This window comes from Molossus molossus, unplaced genomic scaffold, assembly GCF_014108415.1.
Source record: "Molossus molossus isolate mMolMol1 unplaced genomic scaffold, mMolMol1.p scaffold_m16_p_1, whole genome shotgun sequence".
In the NCBI taxonomy this organism is placed as follows: Eukaryota; Metazoa; Chordata; class Mammalia; order Chiroptera; family Molossidae; genus Molossus; species Molossus molossus.
Window position 1 is genome coordinate 142,350,999 of NW_023425344.1, and position 23,677 is coordinate 142,374,675.

The 23,677-nt window shown below is 56.9% G+C and overlaps 1 protein-coding gene across 5 annotated transcripts in view; it reads right to left on the minus strand.

The window, feature by feature from the left end:
* Nucleotides 1-759: 759 nt before the first annotated feature.
* TLE3 (TLE family member 3, transcriptional corepressor) overlaps nucleotides 760-23,677 on the minus strand; it is a 42,231-nt gene continuing 19,313 nt past the window's right edge. The window contains exons 6-20 of one of the 5 annotated variants that reach the window (XM_036242356.1): nucleotides 23,188-23,262; nucleotides 14,726-14,930; nucleotides 13,210-13,226; nucleotides 10,068-10,187; nucleotides 9,216-9,266; nucleotides 8,501-8,653; nucleotides 7,933-8,065; nucleotides 7,231-7,430; nucleotides 6,450-6,526; nucleotides 5,453-5,702; nucleotides 4,880-5,127; nucleotides 4,296-4,443; nucleotides 3,274-3,424; nucleotides 2,427-2,503; nucleotides 760-1,543 (exon numbers count right to left, since the gene is read on the minus strand). In XM_036242356.1, the coding sequence (XP_036098249.1) occupies nucleotides 1,436-1,543; nucleotides 2,427-2,503; nucleotides 3,274-3,424; nucleotides 4,296-4,443; nucleotides 4,880-5,127; nucleotides 5,453-5,702; nucleotides 6,450-6,526; nucleotides 7,231-7,430; nucleotides 7,933-8,065; nucleotides 8,501-8,653; nucleotides 9,216-9,266; nucleotides 10,068-10,187; nucleotides 13,210-13,226; nucleotides 14,726-14,930; nucleotides 23,188-23,262 (2,013 nt within the window). In that variant the 3' untranslated portion in view covers nucleotides 760-1,435. Of the gene's footprint in view, nucleotides 1,544-2,426; nucleotides 2,504-3,273; nucleotides 3,425-4,295; nucleotides 4,444-4,879; nucleotides 5,128-5,452; nucleotides 5,703-6,449; nucleotides 6,527-7,230; nucleotides 7,431-7,923; nucleotides 8,066-8,500; nucleotides 8,654-9,215; nucleotides 9,267-10,067; nucleotides 10,188-13,209; nucleotides 13,227-14,725; nucleotides 14,931-23,157; nucleotides 23,263-23,677 lie in introns of all 5 variants that reach the window. The other 4 variants (XM_036242346.1, XM_036242336.1, XM_036242372.1 and 1 more) reach the window with 4 other exon arrangements.

Here is a 23,677-nt window from a genome sequence, read left to right on the forward strand (position 1 = left end):
TCTTCCATATGCTACATCCACGGGGAGCCCACCACCGGGGCTCGAACAGCCTTTAGCTTTTTCTTAAAAGAAGAAGAAAAAAAGACCCAAAAGGAAAAAAAAAAACCCTAACTCCGCAAACCAATTTGCTACCAAGTAGTGGTACCTGCAGGAGACAATATTCTACCTGTAACCTGTTTGGGCTCGAGAGACTGAAAGCTGCAAGAAGTCCCCAGGGTGCCAGGACAGCGGTGCCCACCCAGCTCCTGGGGTCCTCAGGTCCTGCGGCCCTGCCAGGGCTGGGGGAGGGGGCGACATAACCCTCCCAGACTCAATCCTGCAGGTGAAATACACGTTCCCTTGGGGGCAGGGGAAAGAGAGATCACAGGCAGGAAAGGGGAGAAGGCATTTTATAAAAGAACATCACTTCTAATTCTTTATTCAAATTAAAAAAAAAAAAAAGCACCCACATCAGTTGCTATTTTTCTCTGGTAGCTCCCTGAGCTGAGTTGCTATGCTTTCCTCTAACTTTCTGTCCTTTGTAGGTTTAGCTCGCAGATTAAGAAGGGCCTGAGAGGGGGTTCCTCTGAACTCCATTTCTCAACACGACCGAGTGTGCGCCAAGGAGAGACGGGGCAAGGCGGGGAGGGTGGGCGAGGAGTCCTGGGAGCGACGGGGCGGGCGGCTAGAGAGGCCCGACCGCGCTGCCCTCCGCCAGGCTGGCCCCGGCCCACGCGCTGTCAGTCTGCGTGGGGTCATCCCGACCCGCGCGGCACCACGCCCACGTCCTTCCAAGGGCAGCTGCCAGTCGGTCTGGTTCCCAGCGGCAGCCCCCTGCCTCCAGGATCTCTCTCCCCATCCCGCCCCCTCGGACGCCCCTACCCAGGCGGGAACCTCTGTTTAAAAAAAAAACAAAAAACAGAAAAACAACAACAAAAATCAAAACAATACCACCATGAGTGGATTACGAATACAGCAGGCGAAATACACGGCTAGCGTTTCTGGTGAGAAGGAGCCTCCTCCCCCACTGACCAGTCCCATCGCAGTCTGTTATTTACATTTTTCACAAACCTTGTGCGCTGCACAAGCAGGAAAGTAAGATCCCCTCCCTGGCACAGATATGTGGTCCACTCCAGTGTCCCCGACCCAGGGCAGGGGACAGGTCAAAAGAAAGGGGAAGGAAAGACAGATTCTGTGGGGAGCCGGAGCCATGAGCCTCCAAATAAATCTTTTAGTAGCATCTGCCAGGACGGTGAGGGGAAGAGGAGGGAAATCCATCGGAGGCTGAGACATCAGTGCGGGCCGGGCTGGGATGTGCCGGCGCACTCCCGGCCGACCACACACAGCTCGGGACCCTGGCTGCCCCCGGCCTCACCGTCCGGGGCCCGCGCAGGATCTCCCTGTCACAGTTGAGTCTGTTTCTCCCAGAGTTTGACAGCCCTGTTAGAGTCCTTGTTTAGTAGATGACCTCATAAACCGTGGCCTTCTTGTCACCAGAGCCTGTTACAATATATTTGTCATCCGCCGAAATGTCACAACTCAAGACAGACGAGGATTCCTTAGACTGCAGGAAGAGAGGCAGGGCGGTGTGGGGAGAAGACAGGAGTCACTTTCACCCCATTGCTCTCCACGGCTCTGAAGCCCCTTGCCCTCCCCCCGCCCGGAGCTACGCCGCCCCCAGGAGGCCCTTCCAGTGAGGGACGCCCCTCCACGGGCCCTTCCCCCGGGAGCCCACCGCAGGGCCCGCAGTGGTCTTGGGTGTCGGGCCCCAGGCCTCGCAAAGTCAAAAAAAAGCCTCCTCCCACCTGGCCTGTGTGGCTCAGTGGTTGAGCACTGACCCGTGCACCAAGAGGTCACCGGTTTGATGCCCGGTCAGGGCACATGCCCAGGTTGTGGGCCTGATCCCCAGTGGGGGGCATGCAGGAGGCGGGCAATCAACGTTCTCTCTCATCGATGTTTCTATCTCTCGCTCCCTCTCTCTAAAATTAATAAAAGAAAAAATTTCTTTTTAATAAAATAAAAAGCCTCCTTTCTCCCTCACCTCTTTCCGGACCCCTTCCCCCTGCCCCACCTCTCCTGACACTGGAATGTTGAGATGAAACACGAACTACTCGACGTCAGGTACACTGCTCTGAAGAAAGCTGCCTGTCGGCCCCAGGGCCCGCACCTCCCGAGTGCTCGGCACACAGGCCGGGGCCAGGGGCAGGTCTCCTCTGCTCTGGGCTCTAGAAACCCTGCCTAGAAGCCCTCCCCCTGGGGGTCCGCTGCCATTAGCAGCAGAGTGTGTCCTGCTGATGTGCCCAAGTTCTTGCTTCTGGAGACCCACCTTGGACAGGGCGGATCCTGCTTTGCCCCCCAACGCCCCCCACCCCATCACCCCCCACCCCCATCACCACAGCCCTGATTTCGGGCAGAACCAAGAGGGGCCCTTGGACGGCAGGCGGTACCTGGAATATGCTGGCTCCATACGGGGTCCTCCAGGCGTTGAGGAGGTTGTCTTTCCCAGTGCTCACGAACCACTTGCCTGCAGGCGAGAGGCAGGAGCGTCAGGCCGGGGCCTACTGCCCTCTGCAGTAAGACCACCCCCATGCGGTGGCTGCCATGGAAACGCGGGGTGAACTGCTAACCCGTGCTGAGCCTCCCCTGCCAAGAGGCAGACACCTAGCAGACACGGACACCCAGAGAATGCCTTTCTCTGCAATCGAGGAGGACTGGGCAGGGCTGGCGGGGAAGGTAGAGTCTGCTCTTAATCACAGCAATTACACTTCCCTCAAACATTCTTTTAAAGCCACTAAGGTCGACTGATCCATCTCACTCCTACTGGAAGAGAGCAGGAAGTGTTGGAACGTGACAAGCCCTGAGTCTGCAGACCCAGCTGAGGATGGTCAGCGGGTGCCCTTGCTCTGCCAGGGCACTGCCAGCGTTCACACACTCTGCTCCCCAAAGCCACGCGGTGGGTGCGGTGCCATTCCCAGGCCACAGAGGAAGACCCACGGGAGGCAGAGAGGACGAGATGTGTCGCAGGCTGCACAGCTAGTCCGTGGAGAAACAGACGTTCCAACCCCGGGCTCGCGGCCGTCAGAGCCTGCCGTCTGGGGAACTGCCCCTGGGCTGGGGGCACTGCTCGCTTGCTCCGGGCCAGCAGCGACTCGTTCTGGCCTGGCGTCAAGAGAGCTCAGTACCCGGTCTCTGCACCCGAGGGACAAGGATGGGGAGACACCAGTCAGGGTCGGGAGGCCTGACTCCGTCAGGGCTCTGCTGCTCCTGTGAGCTTTGGGCCCGCTCCCCGCTCACCACAGTAGGCGAACTTGAGGGAGAGCACGCAGCTCTCGTGCAGGTGCAGCTGGTACTTGTCCGGCTTGGTGTGGTGCAGCACCTCCACGTTGCTGCTCTCCATGCCCACGGCCAGCCACTCCCCGGTGGGGCAGTAGCCCAGGGAGAAGATCTGCAGCGGAGGGCAGACAGCTCAGCCCCGCTGCCCTCCACACCCCGCTCCTTCCCAACCACCTCCCGCCTGCCCGGTGCAGAGCCAGGCCCTCCTCTCCCTCAGCCCCATCGCCCAGGGGCGCGGGGTGTCACTTTTCACCCCCATTTTATAGGTGAGGAGGCTCGGGCTCAGAGAGGCTGCTGACTCTAGAGAGTAAGTGGGGGAGCTAGGATCCAAACAGGTGGTACAGAGACCTTTTGCTTTAAGAAAGTTACTGTCTGTGACTTCTGTCTTTCCTTAAGAAACAAGGGAGTAAGTAAAACACTAAAGTATTAAATATGCATGACTAAAATATTAAAATGAATAGCGAGCCCGGCCAGTGTGGCTCAGTGGTTCGACTGCCAGTCAGGGCACAATCCCGGGCTATGGGCCCGATCCCCCGTGGGGTGCGTGCAGGAGGCGGCCAATCGGTGTTCTCTCTCATCGATGTTTCTCTCTCTCCCTCTCCCTTCCTCTTTCTCTCAAATCAATAAAGTAAAAAAAAAAAGAAAAAAATAGAGCAATGAAAATAACATAAAAAGTTGTAATACCTAGCCATTTACAGAATGTTTCCTATGAGCCAGGCTACTGGCTAAGGCTTTTAGAGGTGCGCACAGACCTTCTTCCCATCGCAGAACGGGCAAAACTGAGGCCAACTTCTCAACAGTGCAGGAGCTGAGAATTAAATCTAAGCAGCTGGGTCAAGTATGTCCAATTCCAAGGCCTTGTTGATTCTATTTCATTGCCACTTCCTCCAGGAAGCCTTCCCAGATGGCTCCGGTTGGTCTCAAATCCATTTGCAATGACCACCCCTGAGGGCCCCTGGATCGGAGAAGAGTCGGCTGCTCACCTGGGAGGTGAAGTCATGCTGCTGCAGCTGCCGGCCCTCCCGCAGGTCCCAGGAGCGCACGGTGTTGTCCAGGCCCCCCGTCCACAGCTTAGTGCCGTCGTGGGAGATGTCTATGCAGCTGGCCCCATCTGTGTGGCCCTGGAACTGCCTATGAAGACCAAGCAGGGAGATGGGATGAGACCAGGAAACCATGAATGCCAAGCTGGCAGCCTCTGAGCAGGAGAGTAAACTGAGGCCCAGAACCATGTGTCCATGGTCCCTGAGTGAGCTTACAGCACAGCCAGGCCTGGCCCCTCTGCCACTCCACTTAAGGGTCCTGTCCAAGGGCAGGTGCATAACACAGGGACTTCCCTCGGTGGACACTCTGGGCCTCCTCAGTGTGCATTCCTAATCCCTTTCTTTATCCCACGACTCGGGGCTGAGGTCATATGCAAGCCATATGGTAATGTGATGAACCAAGACAGCCAAGGTGTACCAAAAGCGGACTCGGGGCCAGCCCTGCTGCCGCTGCCCTATGTCTCACTCCGAGGCAGGCACCGAGACACAGGGCTCGGTGAGGCACAAGGCCCCTCCCACAGCCGCACCTGACGAGCGTCTGGTTGTGCAGGTCCCACACGGCAATGTTCCCATCACTGCAGCAGGAAAAGCAGACTTTGGCATCGGGACTGATGGCCAGAGCATAGCAGGCGGGGGCGGAGGATGTCAGCTCAGCCTTGATGCGGGGTGTGGGTGAGGCCAGGTCCCAGATGGTGAGCGTGCTGGCCTCACCACCCACGATGAGCGTGCGTCCATCAGGGAGCAGCTTGCAGGAGCGGATGTAGTTGTCCCTGTTCTGGAAGAGAAAGCGCCGTGTTGAGCGCTGTCCACCTCCCTTCCCAGGGGCCAGGAGAGGCACATCCCCGGCTCCCATCCTGCCCACGTTCCTGGCAACGGCCAGGCCTTCTCCACTGCTGGTTCACAACTCTTCAATCTCTCCTGCATTTTTTTTTTTTACAAACCCCAGGAGGTCAGTATAATCTCCATTTAGACAGTAAAACCAGGACTCGAGGAAGTTGGGCAGCTTTCCCAAGGTCACCCAGCCAGTGCAGGGCCGAGCCAGGACAGGTCGACGGGACTGCCAGGCCAGCTAGAGGTGCCCACCGCGCGGGAACCCTCACCAAGCAGTCGAGCTGGGAGATGGGGCTCTTGCTGCCTGGCTGGCTGATGTCCCAGATCTTCACACAGCCCTTGCCCCCTGTGTAGACGTGCCGTGTGGGGTTGCTGATGGTCACGGCACACACCACCTCCCCGTGGCTGAGTGTGTTGATCTGCCGGGCGTGCCTGGGGATGCCGGGGCCTGCCAGGGCGTCGTGGGGGAAGGGCACAGGCTGCATCTGCCCATCAGCGCTCACGTGGAAAGAGTAGGCTCTGAAAGGGCGGGAACGGTCACTTCTGCTGTCCCCAGTGCTCCCCCCGCTCCCCCGTGTCCTGGCCAGTTCCACCAGCACAACTGACCTAGCTGCCGCCCAAATCTTAGGGAACCCGGTAACCCCAACCTCCTTGGCCAGGCTCCACCAGGCTTCCTGCCTCGACTTCTGCTCCTGCTTACACATCCTTGCCCCCAATCAGGTCACTAGCCTCAGCTGTGCCTTGGGATGGTGACATTGCTAACATACAGACTGCCCCTGGAAAGGACCCAGAAGAATGGCACCTCCCCCCCTTTCAGGAGCCAGGGGAATTGGGGGAGGGGGTTTATTTACATTCCCCAATGAATTACAGAGTACAATCAGAGCCAGGGGGTAGGTTGGCATGGTCTGCCTGCTTCTTCGGGCTACTGTGGGTGCCAGGCGGGACTGTTCCACACAGGTAGAACCCAAAGGAGCCCCCAGGACAACTGTGTCATTTGGTTAGGAGACCTAACGTCTGCCGTATTCCTCCTCTCCCAGACCCAGTGACCACAACCCAAACCCCCCAGGCCCCCTGTTAGAGGGAACCCTGGGCTGGCCTGGAGCATGGACAGGCAGCCGTCTCCTAGGATCACAGCCTGGTCTATCGGAACCTCGGAAGGGCGGACGGACGCCTTCTTAAGGGATGCCCCCCAGGGCAGGGGAGGGGGACAAGGGCTGAGCTCCCTGCCCTCCCCAAGCAGCATGCAGGGAGCACAGCGGAGCTTACGGTTTTCCACCAGGGATGGAGGTGAGGCTTGAAGGCAGGCCTGTGGCCCGCATGGGCGGGTGAGGGTCAAAACCAACCTGTAAGGCAAGGCGAGGCCGGCCCTTAGTGAGGGTCACACCATGTCCCCCCTACCCTGGCCTCCTCCCCCTCTACTTCCTGGGTCTCGCCCGCACAGCACTGCTTCTTCAGAACCCGCAGCCACTCCAGCACAGCAGAGCCCACTGATTTAAGGGAACACAGGCCCAGGAGGGCAAGGGCCTCGCGCAGGACGAGGGCAGGGATGCGGTGGCAGCCCAGACCACCCAGCTCTCCCTGCTCCCCACTTCAGGTCCCCCACCGTGCCCAGGGGGCCTGCCACGCAGCGAGGAGGTACAGGGGGTGAAAACAGAAACGGTCTCCTGAGAAAAGACCCCTCTTGCCACCAGCCCAATCCAAGTGCGCACGGACACTAGCAGACAGTTCTCGGCACACTGTGCAGCCCCATTCGCCAGACCCTGCTCCCTTGAGATCACCTGACTCATCTCGGGACCCCATCCTCAGGGAGCCCCCTACTTTCCAGACAGAAGGGACAGCCAGGGAGGTAACGTGTGACAGTGTGACAGGCAAGCAGGTGTGGGCCTGGTCTGCGGGTCCCGGGTGTGCTGTTTTCTGGTTTTAACGAGCACTTGCCCACAAAGGCTGCCAGTCGGGAGACCCTCTGGTCTGCAGAAAGTGCCCCTGACCCTCACCAGCTCCCTACTCCTAGCCAGTCCCCCCAAAAGGAGCCAAAAAGTCTACGTACAGCTCCAAAGCTCACCATTGGCGATCGGCCATAGGCGGCGGCGGCGGCGGCGGCGGCCGCGCTCATCTGGGGCGGGATGTTGTGGAGGCCGGCGTAGGCACTGGGGCTGGTGAGGGAGCCGTTCATCTCGTGGTGGCTCATCATGGCAAAGGGCGCTGCGTAGGAGCTGGTGATGGAGATGGGCGTGCGCAGGGCTGAAGCTGCAAGGAGGCGGCATCAGTGGGGTGGCCGTCGGGGGCCTGGGCCCCACCCCGCTCCGGACAGAGACCAGGCCAGCAGCAGCGCTTCCGGCACTGAGAGCCGCCTGCTCCAGGCAGCGCTCAGAGAGCCTCCTAACTGGGGTCCCATCTCCGTAAGACTCAAGCCCAGAGATGTGCCCCCATTCTGTATAGAGCAGGTCACGGAAGTCCAAAGAAGGGGGTTGTTCAGAGTCTCACAGAACAGGGGCAGGAGCAAACCGTGGGTGTCCTGACCTATCTGAAGCGGCTCACACACGCCTGGCCCAGCAGTGAACCCACCAAGCCCTAACAGTGTTGACACACCAGTCCATCTCCTCCTGAGACCTGACCACGCATCCCCGCTGGCAGGCCCGGGGACAGCCTCGCTCCAGCACACTCCCTGGCTCATCTGCGCAGCTCCAGCCTGGCCCGGCAGACCCCTCCCCTCAACCAGTGTCCCAGCCCCTGTGCCTACCCATTATACCTATCGGGTCCATGCCTGGAGGTTTGCCTGGCATCGACCGGAGCCCTGGGGTGGTGCTGGTGCCTGGAGTCGGGGCATCATTCCTCGGGGTTGGTGTGTTGGACTTGAGCCCAGGGGTGGAGGATTTGTCGTTCTGAATGGGGAAGACGCAGAGACCAAGGGAAGCTATGAAGCTCTATATCCCAAGCGCTGGGCACTCAGAGCCACAATGCCTAGTGCTGGTCACATGAAGCATGGGGCCAGCACCAACCATTTTCAATCTTCCGCCCAACAGCTGCTGAATCCTTGCCCGACCTTGTTTAGCAGAGACCACGGTGACTGTTCCCGCTTCACAGATGCAGCAACCAATGCTCAGAAAGGTTGACCAGCTGGCATAGGCCGGGCCAGTGAGCAGTAAGCCAGCATTTGAACTTGGCCAAACCCCAACCCATGTTCACTTTACTCCGTCCCTCCACCCTCGGGTCAGCACCACTCCAGCTCCAGTCTCTTTTTCCAGAACGTTTTCCTCCCACCCCACCCTCCGCAGCCCTCCCCCAGCTTGCGCAGCACCGAGGCGGACCCCACATACATGACCAAGGTCTTTGGTCTTGGAGGAAGGTGTGCTGCTGGAGGAGGCCACCGAGGCGGGGCTGGTGGGGGCGTCCTTTTTCAGGCCACGGGCTTTGTCCAGCCCGTTTTCAGGAGGGGAGTGTGCCGGGCTGACCCGGGGTGTTGCTGGGTCCTAAAAACACAAGTGATGCAGAACTGTACTCAAAGCCAACGACCAGCCTGGACTCCTTCCTGCTCCGGGATGGGGAGGGGGTGGGCATGGGTGATAGGAAAATGAGCCTGGCTGAAGGAGACTGGGGACCCCAAAGTGGACGACTAGTTCTTAATGATGTAGTCTGATCCTTCAACCCTCAGATGGGGAGACGGAGGCCTGGGTGGGGGTGGGGTGACCTGCCCCAAATCACACACAGTCCAGGACTCAGATCTGGGCAGCTGGGCCCCGTGGGTAGGTCTGCTCCAGCGCCACCTTCCCCGCTGAGGCCGAGCCGGGGCTCACAACCCCCACCTCTCAGACCTGCTGGAACAGGTGCTGGCCCTACTCTGGATCTCTGGGATCTCTCTCTGGAGACTTGTCCCAGGATCCACCCAGTGCCCATGAATGCCCAGCCACCATGCAGCGGAGCCCTGCCCCGCACCTCCCCCCAGCCTGATACCCCAGCTGCACAGCCGCTGAGACCCAGGAGCTCTGCCCAGGAGAGGAACACCCTCAAACCCCCAAGCCGAGCCGCCCTCACCTCGTTGGAAACATCCACCACTAGATCGTCACTCTTGTCCCCATCGCTGTCCTGCAATCGAGAGAAGCCAGTCAGAGGCCACGCCCTCCCCACCCCGACTGAGCACGAACCATCCTCACCCTGCTCCCACCACCAGGGTCTACACCCAGGCCACCCCGAGGTCCACCAGGCGGCCCTCCGGTCCCTGCTTCCTGGCCCCGCCCCAGCTCTCGGGCACCCGGCTCCCACGCCCACAGGCAGGACACCTGGCCCGTTACATTTCTAAGCCCTTTCAACTTGTCTCCCTGGAGCCAGACATGCTTCCCAGCGGGTTTCTAGTTGCCATCGTTGACAAGGAAGTGACCTGGTCTCACTTCACCATTTCCACACTGTGCGGGAGGGGGGACGAGCCGCAAGGCCCAGGAATGCAGCTGCGGCTTCGGCGACGCAATGTGTCCCAAGCCACAGAGCAGCCGAGGGGCTGGGCGGGGCTTGGCAGAGGACCACCAGGGCCCCGCCGAGCAGCACCCCCTCTGCCCGGCTCTCACCCCGGCACCCTGCACACCTGCAGAGCAGACCCCTCGCCCACGCTGTGGGGCAGTGTGAGCACGGGACGGATCCCCGGAGCAGACGGCACTCTGGGAGGCCGAGATGGCCGCTGGGGCTGGTGGCCTGTCCCTGGGAGGTGCCCCCAGTTCTTCCCAGACCCCCCCACCCCCCAAGCAACCACCAATCCTTGGTGGGACTCCCTCTCCTGCCCTTGGCCCCACCTATGTCTTTCTGACTCACCCACGACTCAGGTGCTGTGGGTTCTCCCACACCCCAGACTGCCCAACACAAACCCCGTGGTGCCCGCCTCGCCCTCAGACATACGTATCGGCTCAGGCTGTCCTTTTCCTCAGCCTTCCGCTTCTTGGCTTCCATGCTGTAGTCTGCAGAGCCCCGGTGCTTCTCACTGGCCCGCAGGCTTTCTGACGGCGACACCGAGTTATTCTGGGAGCGGGAAGGAGATTCGGTGATCATTTCACACACGGTCACAGCTAAGGGCAGCGACTCAGAGGTCAGCGGAGGAGTCTTTCACGTTCTGCAGGTCACAGCTGCACTGGTGCCTCACCAGGAAAGCCGTCCTAACTCCACAGACGAGGTCCCCCCGGGAGAGGCTCTGGGAGTGTCACAATGCTCTTTAGTAGCAAAGCTGCTGCTACTAAGAAATTAACCTCGCCAGGAGCTCTGTCCCTCCCGGCCTATGAGACGGCACGCTCAGGGCAGGAGTCACACCTGCTTCACCCCCACTCATGCCTGTCACACGTGTTTGTTCCAAGAAGGATAAGCACAATTTGCAGAGTCTTGAAAGAAGGATGGAAGCCGACACACTGGGGCCCTGTGCAATACTTCATCTGTTGACCCTGACAGGAAAGGCGACTGCCAACAGGCTTTCCAAGTGGAGGCGCAACTTTAGAGAAATACCAGGCTTATAAGGAGACACCTGCCAGCAAACCTCTGTGCCCAGAAAATAGTCAGAACTGGGGGGGCAGGGTCTGGTGCAGTTGACTCCGGGCTATGAGCCAAATCCTGACCTTCCCTCATTCTCTCCCCACCCACCCCGCTCTGAGTACCCACCACAGGGCCGGGGTGGGGTGTGGGGGTGCCCGGGATGGAGGAAGGAGCAGGCACAGCCCTGCCTTAGCAGCATCCGGCCCAGCTAGAGGGACGGGGAAAAGCTGCCATCAGCATCCCCAAGCGGTGCAGAAGTGCGTGACAAGGACACAAGGAGGTGCAGAGGGACGTCTGCTCACAAGAGGGCATCAAAAGGCCAGTGGGGTGAGGCAACAACTCCGTCTCCCCACTTTCCTGAGGGTTCGTGCGGGTGTTTGGGGGAATGGTGAGGGACCCAGCTGCAGAACTTAATTTCCTTTGCTAAGCCGGTTTCTGGGCATCCCTTCCCTGCCAAGTTTCTGCCTGAAGCAAATTAAAATGGCAGAGTTATCAAGCCTTGGAGGGAAAGATGGAGGTTATAATGGAACTGCAGCTCAACCTTCCCACAGCCGTGAGCGCGGCGGCGATGTGCGCACGGCCGCAATTCAATTAGCTGCTGCAAAGCCTGGCAGAAAAATCACCGTCATTTCATTTCCCTTCCGCAGACGGTGGCCGCCCCGTGCTAAGCAGAAATGCTTCCAGGCCCTGTCCTCGCAGGCAGGGAGGAGGGGCGTGTGGCAGCTCGTGTTTCTCCTTGCGACCCAGAGCGCAGCTCGGAGAACAGGGAGCTCTTTCTTCTCATGCAGTCAGGCTGAAAACCCTTGCTGCTACCGGAGAGTCATGTCAGGCATTTAGCGGCATCGATCCAGCCCGCCTCTGGCTGGCAGGCAGCCAAAAAACTAAGTATTTTTTATTGCTTCAGCTAAGCAAGGAAATATGAATGAAGCTACCTCTAATTGGACTCCAGACTAACCCCTCTGGGACAGCTTCCAGCCCGTCCAGCCATCCCCCTCCCACCCCGGCACAGCCCTGTCCTTCCGGCCGTGGGCCACATCTGTTGACAACCTGGTTTCCAAAGGGCTGATTACTTCAGTCTACACCCACTCCGACACCATCCTCACATGCACACAGCCCCCCGCCTCTCCCGAGCTGCCTGTCCCACCCAGGGCGGCGTCCAGGCTCGTTCCCACTGGACTCTCCGGGGGCCCCAGCCTGCCCCTGCGCTGTGCATCTGATGTGTGTGGACACAGGCGAGCACACAGAGCGAAGAGCTGAGCTCCTGGGGTTCCCCATAGGTTTCTCTTAGCAGAAAGCTTTCATAAACTGGGGCACAAAGCCAAGAGCAAATAGCAGAGAGGATGAGGACGATGCGAAAACGGGGGGGGGGGGGGGGGGCTGGGCTTCAATGACCCATTTCGTGCTGCACCAGGTCCATTAACCAGGTCATCTCTGGTACCCTGGGTTCTGTTCTGAGGCGGGCCTTCCTAACTAAGCTGAGAGGCTGGCTAAGGAGGAAGATGGCTGTGTTAGAGATAAGGAAACTGAGGCTGAGAGAGACCACGAGAGCCATCCCATGTCCCACGAAGCCAGGACCAGACCTAAGCCTTGGGGTGTCCAGTCTAGGCCTTCTCCTGTTGAGGCAAGCAAGCCTCTCTCCAAAAATGCCCATTTTCTGAGGACCAACAAACACGAAAGCCATCAAAATGGATTTTCAGCTTCAGTTATTCCTTTCTTACGCACCTAGCCGTTCCTGAGCCCCCATGAGCATGTAGGCCAGCCCAAGGGGACAGGAGCGCAGGTGCTCAGGGAGGTCACAAAGCCAGCCTGGGCGGTGGGCTGGGACGGTTAGTTAACTGCCCAACCTTCCAAGTCCTGCTTAACACAAGGTAATAAGCAAAGCCACCCTAGCAGATTAGATGGCCCCAGATACAAGGACAGCGATGAGGGATGGAAGAGCTTTGCTAATCGCTGGGGGATTTTTTTAATCCAGACTTCACTGTGCTTATTCAGAGGCTTATTCACTTGAAACAGAACCTCTGAGCCTCAGTGTAATCAGAAAGATTTACCACAAATCTCGTAGCTGGCAGCCTCGCAGGCAGCCTGGCCGCAATGCTTGCTTCCCAGCACTTCCCTAAACCCGGGACGCGGAGCGACTGCAGGTGTCCAGAGGAAATGAGACGCAGGACCGCATGGAGGCGGCCGACCGGGGGTGGGGAAGCGCCACACCCAGGACATGGGACACGGTCCTAAGCCCTGGGCTCAGCCCACAGACCCCCCGAAGGCCCCAGGGCCCGCCAGCTGACCTCGGAGTAATCACCTCTCCTATAAAGGGAGTTAGAGCCCGTTTAGCCGGAGCTCTTCATCTGACAAATGCCGGACCCAAAGCCTGGAGAGACGAAGGCTTCCCCGAATGAAGTTCACGTTCAACAAGTGACAACTCCCAGTTCACAACACTCCCACCCCCACCAACACCACATGGTCCCCGCTCCCCAGCACCCCCCCAAACACACCCCAGTGGATCCAGAGGGCTGACACTTACCGCACTGGACTCTCTCTCTGTGGGGAACGAAGGCCAGGTCAGACGGAGGGTCAGGCCCCAAGACAAAAAGACAAAAGGAAAGAAAAAGGTCAGTCTCAACCAGCTGGCTTCTATCCTTTGCTGGCTCGTGGGTTTTCGAACCAGCAGCAGGCCCGGCCTCACTGTGGGTCAGTCAAGGCAGGGCATCGGGGACGTTTCCGAGCCCGGAAGTGAACGCCCCATGCCGACACTGGCCCGGCCACCAGTGCTGGGTGCGGCGTGGCCGGGCTCTCCGGACACGCCGCGGACACCCAGACTACCAGGGAGCAGTTTCTAAGCCACAAGCTTCCGAAGAATCACACTAAGCAAATATCCCCAACACCTGGGGTTGAGAACGTTATTGTTCAAGAAAAAAGAAACTGTGAGAGTGGTGTCTGCTGTGGTTTAATTAACACCCTTCTCTGTTCTTTGTCAAAAGACCCTGGAAGCTGAAGCCTCTAATTATTTGCCCAGTTGGGCACTAGTGCCCTAACGTTCCTGTCTGCTGTGGGGAGGCCCTCTTCTGCAGCGCACCACCCTACTGCGGGGCATGGCCTGGCACTGCCCTAGGGCGCTGGCCAGGGCAGGATGACACTCCAGAACCCAGTGCCCACGTGTGGTGCCCAGGGGGCTTGGATGGTGCTGGCCGTGGGCCCTAGTAGTATCTAACTGCAGATCAAATCATGATGCTGAATACCTTAAATTCACATGATGTTCTATGTCAATTATATCTCAAGAAAGCTAGAAAAAATACCTAAGGGCAGGGCACACACAGTAGCCGTTTTTGAAAAGGGTCTCCCAGGAAGCCGGGCCTTCCCTTCCCCACCAAACTGGGTCCTCCTGAGGGCCTGCCCTGTGCAGCCCCGGCTCCTCCGGTAAGGGCCCGGGGAAGGTCTTCCCGAGCACGCCCTGCAGTGGTGTGATGGCCACTCTACCTACAGACAGTCAGCTCAGCAGTCTTGACGTGAGTGCTGACTGTGCTTTTCCAAGGCACCGTGGTGGTGAGACACACACTGAGTTCAACACCCAGGAATGTGGCCCCTGTCCTCAGAGGACTAATAACCTTGGTGAGGACAAACGTTTCCCAGGGGTAGGATACAAGAGGACAGTAACGAAGGACTCAGTCCTGGGACTCCACCCCTGAAACTCTTATGGAAATTTGGAAAAGACCCCAGCCTGGCCAGGAGGGCATCCTGAAAATGTGGGGCTGAGGCTGGTCCTTAGGGCTAGGCATGGTGCAGCTAGGAAGATGGGAGGCTACTCCGGGAGGAGAAGACACAGTGTCTTCCAGGGCAGAGGACCCCGGGTGCGAATCAGTGACTAAGGGGGGGAGGGGGCTCTGTTTCCACGCACCAGGAATTCAAGAAATGGCTGCAAACTTTCTGCTAACTCCTGATCCTAGGGTGACAGCATTTGCTGCGTCCATTTATACAGCAGGGCCACAGGACCCCTGCCCCCAGCCCAGCCCTCTGCCCCTAGTCCCAGCCCCAGGCCGCACCTCTGTGGTCCAGCTCGTGGTGGTTCTTCTCGTCCTTCACCGTCATGTGGGCCTGGCTGCCCAGGGCTCCAAGTGCCAGCAGCCCCGAGCTGCTCCCTGTCACCGGGGGGATCCCTGGAGGCTGGAGGCCTGATGGGTGGGGTGGCAACTGGACCGGGGGGCCGTGTGTGGCATGGGAGAGGTGCTGCGCCTGGAGCTGCTGTTGCTGCAATGAAGTTGGTGGTGAGCACAGCTGAGCAGGAAGGGCGGGGGAAGCCACAGGCCACCCCTCTTGCTCCTTCATGGGGTGGCAGGGGGAAAAGCCCCCCAAAACCTCTGTCCCCAGCTCAGTCCACATGCAGTGTTGCTGAAGGAAGTCTTGTTAATGAACTGCAATTCAGATAAAAGATTTATGTCTTCAAACACCCCACCTGTCCCCCACCCCGTTCAGGACAGAATTTCTTCACGTATGTTTAACAGTCTAAAAGAAAGAACGCACACATTCAAACACCACAGCCATCGGGCACCCTCTCAGCCGGGGGGATCCTTCTCTAAGCTCCTGGCAGTTTGCTCACGCTTCCGTGCCTTCCACACTGGCGGCCAGCACCCCAGCCTGAGCCCCGATCCCAGGGAAGGCTCCCTAATGCCGAGGAACTCCAGGCCTGCCTTAGAGGGCCGGGCTGGCTACCACAGCCAAGTCCCAAGATCAAAAGAAGGCTGGGCCAGCGAAATGAGACCTCATGTCACTGGACACCAGAGTGGAGAACAGGGTGACAAGTGGAGTCTTCCCTGGCGGCGTAGTTCAGTGGTTTGAGTGTCCTCCCACTACGCCAAGGCTGCAGGTTCGATCCTCAGTCAGGGCACATACAAGAATCAACCAATGAATGTATAAATAAGTGGAACAACAAATTGATGTCTCTCTTTCTCAAATCAATAAATAAAAATATACAAAAAAAAAAGAAGTGTGGTCTCTAGAACCAGTGCAGGATTCCAACCCCAGCTCTGGCACTGACTGGCCGTGTGACCTCAGGCAGGTCACTCATTAAGTGACCTCCTAACAGTAGCTAACACTTACCAGAGGGCTCACCATGCCTCCTGTTCTCAAACCCAGACCTGATTAACTCAGTATTACCAACAATAGCAACAACAGTCCCTCATCAAGGATTGTGGCCCCTGCTCCGGACACCGTACCCCTTCCCAGTACCAGCCTCAGGGTCCTCTCGTTCCCTCTCCCCAAGGGACTGGCTTAGGCAGCCTCAGGTCTCTCCCCCAGCAGCAGAACAAAATGCCCTTTTATCTTAACATTCCTGATTTTGCCAAAACTTCATAGGGATGGATATTTCTTAGGAGTGGCTGAGGCCTTGGATATACTGACATCCGCCAGTGTGTACATCTTGCTTCTCAATTAGCACAAGAGAAGGAACCAACATTGATGATTGCCTGGGCATTTCCAAATATTATCTCTGACCCTTCCAACCACCTGGCAGAGGAGGGGTTGTGCCCATTTTACATTTGGCAAGCTGACGCTTGGGGGTGGAGAGGGGGTAACCAGTAACTAGCAAAGTCCCCATCTCTAGTAAGTGGGATCTGGGCTCAAATCTATCAACCAACCTCACCCACAGAATATTCCTAAGAAGGCCCCCAAAGAAAGGATTCCTTGGGGATGGGGCAGAAGTCGGACGAGCGTGCCTGTCCGCTGCGGCCGTGGGGCTTCTGCTAACCGCCAGCGGGGAACGAAGGCCCGCCGTTCCGGCTGGAGCTGGTGCTCCGAGGGGCAGCCCTGGAGGTCAGACACGCCGACCCCACGCTCACGGCTGCGCTGCAGACTGCCAACCTGGCCCACCCAAGTCAACGGCAGCCACAGCTACCACCAACTCCTGGCCCGGAGGGCTCGTGTCTCCGCTTTGGATGAAAGGCTGGATCTGCTGCTGGGGGCACGGGGGCCCGTGTGGCCTGACCCCAGACCTGCCCCAAGACGCCCCCCCCCCACACCAGGAACACGCCCAGGGACTCCGGAGCTGGAGCCCACCGCGGAGCTCCCCAACCTTTTCTTTCTCAAGAAAATGTAATTATATATATATTTTTTGTTAATCCTCACCTGAGGATATTTTTCAATTGATTTTTAGAGAGAGTGGAAAGAAGGGAGAGAGAGAAACATCAATGTGAGAGAGACATACTGATTGGACGCCTCCTGCTCACCCCAACCAGGGCCAGGATGAAACCTGCAACCCAGGCTCATGCCCTTGACAAGAATCGAACCCACAACCCTTTGGTCCATGGGCTGACACTCTAACCGGTGAGCCAAACCGGCCAGGGCATAACTTTTATATCTTATTACAAAAGTAATACATACTCACTGTCAGAAAATAGTACAAACATGTAGAGATTAAACTTTTTTTTTTTTCTAAAAATTTTACTCTTCAATCCCACTCCCAGAATCCACTGTTCATCCGTCTAGATTTTCCTTCATGGAAATCCACAAATTCTAAATGTATTTCTATACAAATGGGCTCTTGTTGACTTTGCTGCTATACACTTGGATTTTAATTCAGAGTATTGTAAACAAATCAACATTTCTTTTTTTATTAATCCTCACCCGAGGACATTTTTTCCATTTTTTGTTCAGACAGAGTGGGAGGGAGAGAGAGGAAGAGAGAGAGAGAAACATCGATGTGAAAGGGACACATCGAGTGGCTGCCACCCACACGACCCAACCAGGACCAGGGACAAACTGCAACCAATGTACGTGCCCTTAGCAGGAACCGAACCCGGGTCTCTCTGGACCACAGGCCGACGCTCTAACCGCTGAGCCAAACCGGCCAGGGCTCAAGATTTCTTTTTGAATGGCTGCGTAGCCTTCCCTGGTGAGGCTGGACCATTCAACTTCCTCTAGATGCCCTGTTATAAAATGAGTCTCTGCTGGGGACTCTGGTTTTAGACCAGTTGTGCTGGTAGGCCCTCCAATTCTACTAGGGTAAACTATTTAGTAAAATCCCAGACAGCAAAATGGAGGTATTTAATTCACACTCTGCTGTGTCCGACCACTGGAGGGAGGAGGGAGAGGCGGGGAGGGTGGCCTCGAAGAAGCAGCTCTGCTCCTGGGAACCAGGCCAGCCCTCCATTTACAGCCTGTTTCTCCAGAGAGAGCTCACTGAACATTCATACCCATGGAAGACTCAGCCGAACAATTCTAAACACCCTGCTTCTCTCCTTACCACGGAAGGTCTGCCCCCTGACCCAGCCTTCTAGGCTCATCATTCAAATGCCACCTCCTCTAGAAGCCTCCCATCCCCTTGATTTCTCCCCTCAGAGTTCTACCAGCTCAGACTCTGGAGTCAGACAGACTACGGTGGGCACCCAGCTCTCCTTTACCAGAAAAGACCTTACTTGAGTCAGCGGACCTCTCTGGGCCTCAGTTTTCTCATCTGCAAAATGGGAATCAGAATGCAGCCCATTTCTTCAGGCTGTGCAAAGACCACATGCTTTACTACATGTAAAGGCAAAGTAGGTGCTCAATTAACATTAACAAAAGCTATGACTGGAGGGCGAATGTAACTATTTCATCTTTACACAATGCCCCGCAACTTGTGGCTTCCAGAAAAACAGAAACCTTGTTTCATCCATCCCAGCACCTCGACCATGGCGCCTGGCGTGCTTGCTGGGAAAAGGTAAACATGTAGAGAGTGAACCAGCACCAGTGGCTTGCAACGCTGTTCCTGCCATTAGCATGTCAAGTATGCGTGTCTTCTTTACAACAAAGGAAACTTCCACGTGCCATGTACTTGTCATCTTCAAGTACAAGAGCACCCCTGCACAGCCAGGTCTCCTCGGAGCGCTTTGAAGGCACAGTCAGGAGTGGCCTCCGAGGCTTCCTTCTCGGGGTGGGGCGGGGCTAGGGCGGGCTGGAGGGGAGTCTTCCTTACAGCAGACACTGAAACAAAGTTTTCTCCCTAGGGGAGCAGGGGCGCCATGTCACAGTGCAGCCCTCTGCAGGCAGGCCGCCAGGGCACAGCCCTCCTCAGGCTGCATTCCTACCCGTGACATCCCTGACTTCAGAGGACAATGCGCGAAAACACAGTGACATCTGAGTGAGCAGGTGACCGTGTTTTCAACTGGAGGAAAATGGAATCCAGTCCACAGTCCGAGGAGGGGCCGGAGCTACCACTTTGCAGCAGCCTGCCTCGTTCCTGCTGTTCCTTCTCACACCCAAGCCCCCGAACACTTCAGGTCCAAGAAGCGGGGGCATGGGTGCGTCCCCATCCTCTACACATGGCCAAGTGCCTGTGCCCAGGGCTCAGGCAGGAGGCATGGCCGCTTACAGGCAAGACCACTGGGAAGACGCTGGCAGAGTGTGTGACTGGGTTGTGCACATCATGCTCTGTGCTTTGTGAGCTGAGTTAATGCTCCTCCTCTAGGTTCATGATCTGGGCTAAACTTAGTCAAGTTCTCTAAGCATCTCCAGAGCCAGGCCCCACGGAGGATGTCTACCCAAGGGAGCACAGTCCTCACTGCATAAAATGAACAGGCCCTGTCCTCCGAGGAGAGGGAGAACAGCCCCAGGCCTCTGCTGGAGCTTTTGCTTCTCAGGGCTGGTGGGCCCATAGCATCTAGAGCTCACAACCCCTCTGACCCCCAGTTCAGAGGCTAAGGGACTCTGCAAGAAGCACCCGGAGCCAGGACAATGCCGGCATTACTTCTCCCCAACATGGCCACCTGGTGAAAGAAACGCATGCATTCTGAGGCATCCTCCCTCACCACCCTCCTCCCTCACGTAAAACCCAGTCGGCTGAATCCAGCTCACCGACACCCTGGAGCGGGCAAGAACCTTAGCTATGGCTTCAACACACTAGTTTGTGACAAGACAGATACAACCCACCCCCTTCTTCCTCCTCACATCCTACTTAAAAAAAAAAAAAAATAAGCCAACACTGTATAATCTCTCTCCCACTAATAACTTCCAAGGGAATGCAAATCAAACTGTCAGTGGGCCAGTGAGGGGACAGCCTCTCCACCCTCCAGATTCAGTGACCTTGGGCCAGCACAGAGCGATGTAAACAAGGATTTGTAAATGGTCAATAATCACGTCCGCTCAGTCTTTCACATGCCTGGGGATGCCTTGTGCAAGTTGCTACCAAGGAACAAAATTTCCTCACTCATGCTCAGGAATCTTGACCCTCCCAGGACCCCGCAATAGTCTGGATCCAAGAACAAAGGGCATGTAACAAGAAGGGGCCTGCAGTAATGATCCTTCCAGGCCCCAACCAGCAGAGACATCTTCGGTCCTGTCTTCCCTAGACGGACAGGTTCATGATCTGGGCTAAACTTAGTGAAGTTGTCTAAGCATCTCCAGAGCCAGGACCCACTGGGGATGTCTACCCAAGGAAGCACAGTCCTCACTGCATAAAAGTCTCCTGGGGCCCCACCAGGAAGTGGGTGGGCAGGGCCAGCAAGCCTGCGCTCCCTCAATCTGCCCCCCTGTCTCCTCTCCTCTCACACCAAGCTGATGCTAAATCCTGGCCCTACTCACCAGGAAGGGGGGACTCTGGAAGTATCTCCGTCCACACAGTAAGTATGCCATTAGCTACAGGCATGGCCACACCAGACATACCTAACTTATCTCCCATACCTTCTGAGCTGAGCCAAGACGTGGCCCCAGAATCCTTTACCTCCGAGCCCAAGGCAGCCCTAAACTGATCGAAGCAGGCATATCACATGAAACTTGCCTAGCCCTTCTCAATCTTTTCCCAAAAGGGGAAACTGAGGCCTGGAGGGATGAAGCAACTTGCTCAAAGCCCTCTTTACTCCCAGCCCCTCAGGGGGGTCTGGCTACTCCCCTCTCCAGAGGGGCTGCTCCCACAGCGCCATGGGCGGACCCTACTCCCTAGTCATCCTCTGAGTCTCCTAGGCCCTTCTCTTCACTGCCCTGCATGGCTGCGGACAAGACACCTACCTTTCTGCCACCAGCCCCCGGCACCCTGACCCCCGCCATCCTCCTCCACCTCACTCCTGGAGTCAGCGCCGCGAGCAGACAGGCCGGCCCGGTGCAGAGGCCCCAGCTGTCCGTAATTCCTGCCTGTGCGGCTCCGCAGGCGCAGCAATTAGACGGCTGCCTGCTTAATGACAGGGCGACGCTGCACTCACTCCGAGCTGCAGAAGCAATTACCTTGAAAATGGGGGTCACAGGCCCCACTCGTTGGCTTTAATTGAATTCCAATATCTGCCTGGAGCTGCCTTGACCTAACTTGTAGCTTCCTAAATACTACTTCAAGGAAGTGGAGCTAATCCAAGCGGCTTCTTCCCCACTTTCACTCTCTTTTAGAACTTAAAAAAAAATATATTTTCATAAGAGGATTTTAATTCCCAAGAGGGAGGCAGAGGGGGGGAGGGGACCCCAGGTGGCCGCTGCAGGGAGGGAAGGGCACGGCAGGTGGGGGATGAGGAGCTGGAGGAGAAACTTCGGGACAGAACTCAAATATGCTTGCCACCCAGCATTCCACCACGGTCAGCAGAGCCACTGCGACAGGAACTGTCACCGAGACACAGGACAGAGGACCAGGGCCTCTGCCTGGCTCTGCTCCTGAACAGTATGTGACCACCCATGAATCACGTTTCCTCTCTGCCAAGCAAGGGCCCTGGCTAGCTAGCAGGGGTTCTCCGCCAGGAGCCCCTCTGCCCTCCCAGCCAGACACTCAGCCATGTCCAGAGACTGCTGGGTATCACAGTGGGTGTGGGGCTGCTCAGGCACCCAGTGGGTAGAGGCCAAGACTGCTGCTGAGCACCCCGCAATGCACAGGAGAGACACCACAAAGCATCTGGCCCCAACACTGGGCTCGATGATCCTCAGGAGACTTCAAACTCGATAGCGTGACATCTGCCCCCTGGGGGTGCTGCCTCCCAAAACTCAATGGCTAACAACGATGACCGCTTACTCACGGTTCTTTCCGGACTCCCCTCTGCCCCTCCCACATAACGGATGCGGGTCTGCTCCTCCCCCAGTGTTACCAGGATCAGTCTAACGCTTCAGGCCCGCACCCAGCAGCACCGCGGAGCTGCCGTGGAAATCACTCCAGGAGCACAGGATCACGTAACCAGCCCGGGGCCCAGTGGCATGATGGAGGGTGGGGACCCACCAGCATCTCTCTGTCACTCTGACCTCAGCCTCCAGGCATTCCTGGCCCCGAGAGATGAGCTTGCCCACACTCTCCTTTTACAGATGCAGAAACGGAGGCCAGAGGAAGAGATGGGATGCCCAAGATCACAAGAGAAGAGCCATAACTAGAACACACGTCTCCAGGTTTCTGCCCCGAAATGAAAAGCCAAGAGTCACCATGTACCCAACCAAGCAGAAAACTCTGGAGCCTGTAGTTCTACCTTGAAACGATGACCTCCCATATGAAAAAAAGAGGAATGAAGACCAACCAGAATCCCAGACTGTTAGGGCCACTGTCTCCCAAGCCTGGCTACCCTTCAGAATGATACGGAAAACGTCAGAAAGACAGACTCCCAGCCCAACCCCCAGACCGATGGAAAAAATCCTGTGGCCAATCCTCTGGAATCTACATTGTTCCAGAGCCCCTTGGGGACCCTGACCCAGCTGCCTGTGGATGGGAAGCAGTGATCTCACCCACCCCCTGCATTTTATCATTTTAGGGATAAAAGCTGAACAGGTATACCCTGGGGGTAAGAAGCTTGTCCAAAGTCACAATGAAAAGCTGGTTTTCTCAGATGTTTACCTCAAACACCCTTAGCCTCACACAAAGTAGCAAGCAAGAGAAAGATGCTATTTGTATCCATTCAGAAACACACTCAAGATGCCAAGCCAGGTAGGGGCTGGGCAAAGATGCCCTTCCTCCTCTCACTGAGGGTCAGACCAGAAGTGAGCCTCACAAAGAGCTCTGGGGTATTTTCACCTATTCCCTCGGCCCAGGAGGGCCTATCTAGGCACCCCGGCTGGAATTCGCAGGGGCACGTGAGGAATGCTCGGCCAGGCGGCCGAGTACATAAGACAGCAAGGCCCAACCCCAATCCCACAGCATGTTTCACATCCACAGTACAGCAGAGACAGTTCTGATCCCAGGTGGCCAAAGAAAGGCAGACCTTTGCCAGGGAGGGGGCACAGGGCAGACAGGCCCTTGGGGAGGCATGAGGAGGAGGCTAGGGACCCCCATCCATCAGCCTGGCCTTGAAGGGGATCTCAGAGCCCATCCCCCTCAAGGGTGGGAACACCAAAAGTTGAGAAGTGATGAATTTAGAGGTAGAATTGAAATATGCCTTTAATTTGGGGACCGCGAGGCAAAAATCAGGGACCCAATGGGGAGAGAGCCCCAAATGGATCCAAGCCCATGAAATGCTTCAGGAGCTGGAGTCCTTGGGCCGCTATTCTTTGAGGCCAACTAAGATCAAGATCGGTCTCTGGTTATGATAAATGAGAGGAATAAAAGGGCTATACACACGGTGAGAGGCAGATTGGGGAGTCCACGTACCCCGATGATGGCATTCAGCTCCGTCATGGTGACCTGCTTGGCACGTTCCACAGCCTGCGCCACCTGCTGCTGGTGCTGGAGGAACAGGGCAGGGGTTAGCGGACGCCGAGCCCCAGCAGAAGGCAGAGGAGGGCCACCACACCGGCACAGGGACAGGTGGGACGGCAGACGGGGCACTTTTACTCTCTTCTTTAAACCCCTTTCAATAAGCATATGTTACTTTTGTAATCAAACCTTCCTACACATTGTAGGAATATAAATGAGTCAAAAGATGGGTATTAGTCAACTGCCTCCATCCAGCACACATACAAAGAACATGAGTGGGACATCAGATGACAGTATGCCGTGGATGGGAGCTGTCAGGGTGTCTGCAGCCTGTATCCAAAGAGTTCAGAAGAAAAGTGTGTGTATCTAAATACAGTCAAATCTATATCTATCTAAATAGAAAACAAAAACACACATCTAAATAGAAAGAAAATGGGCAAAATGA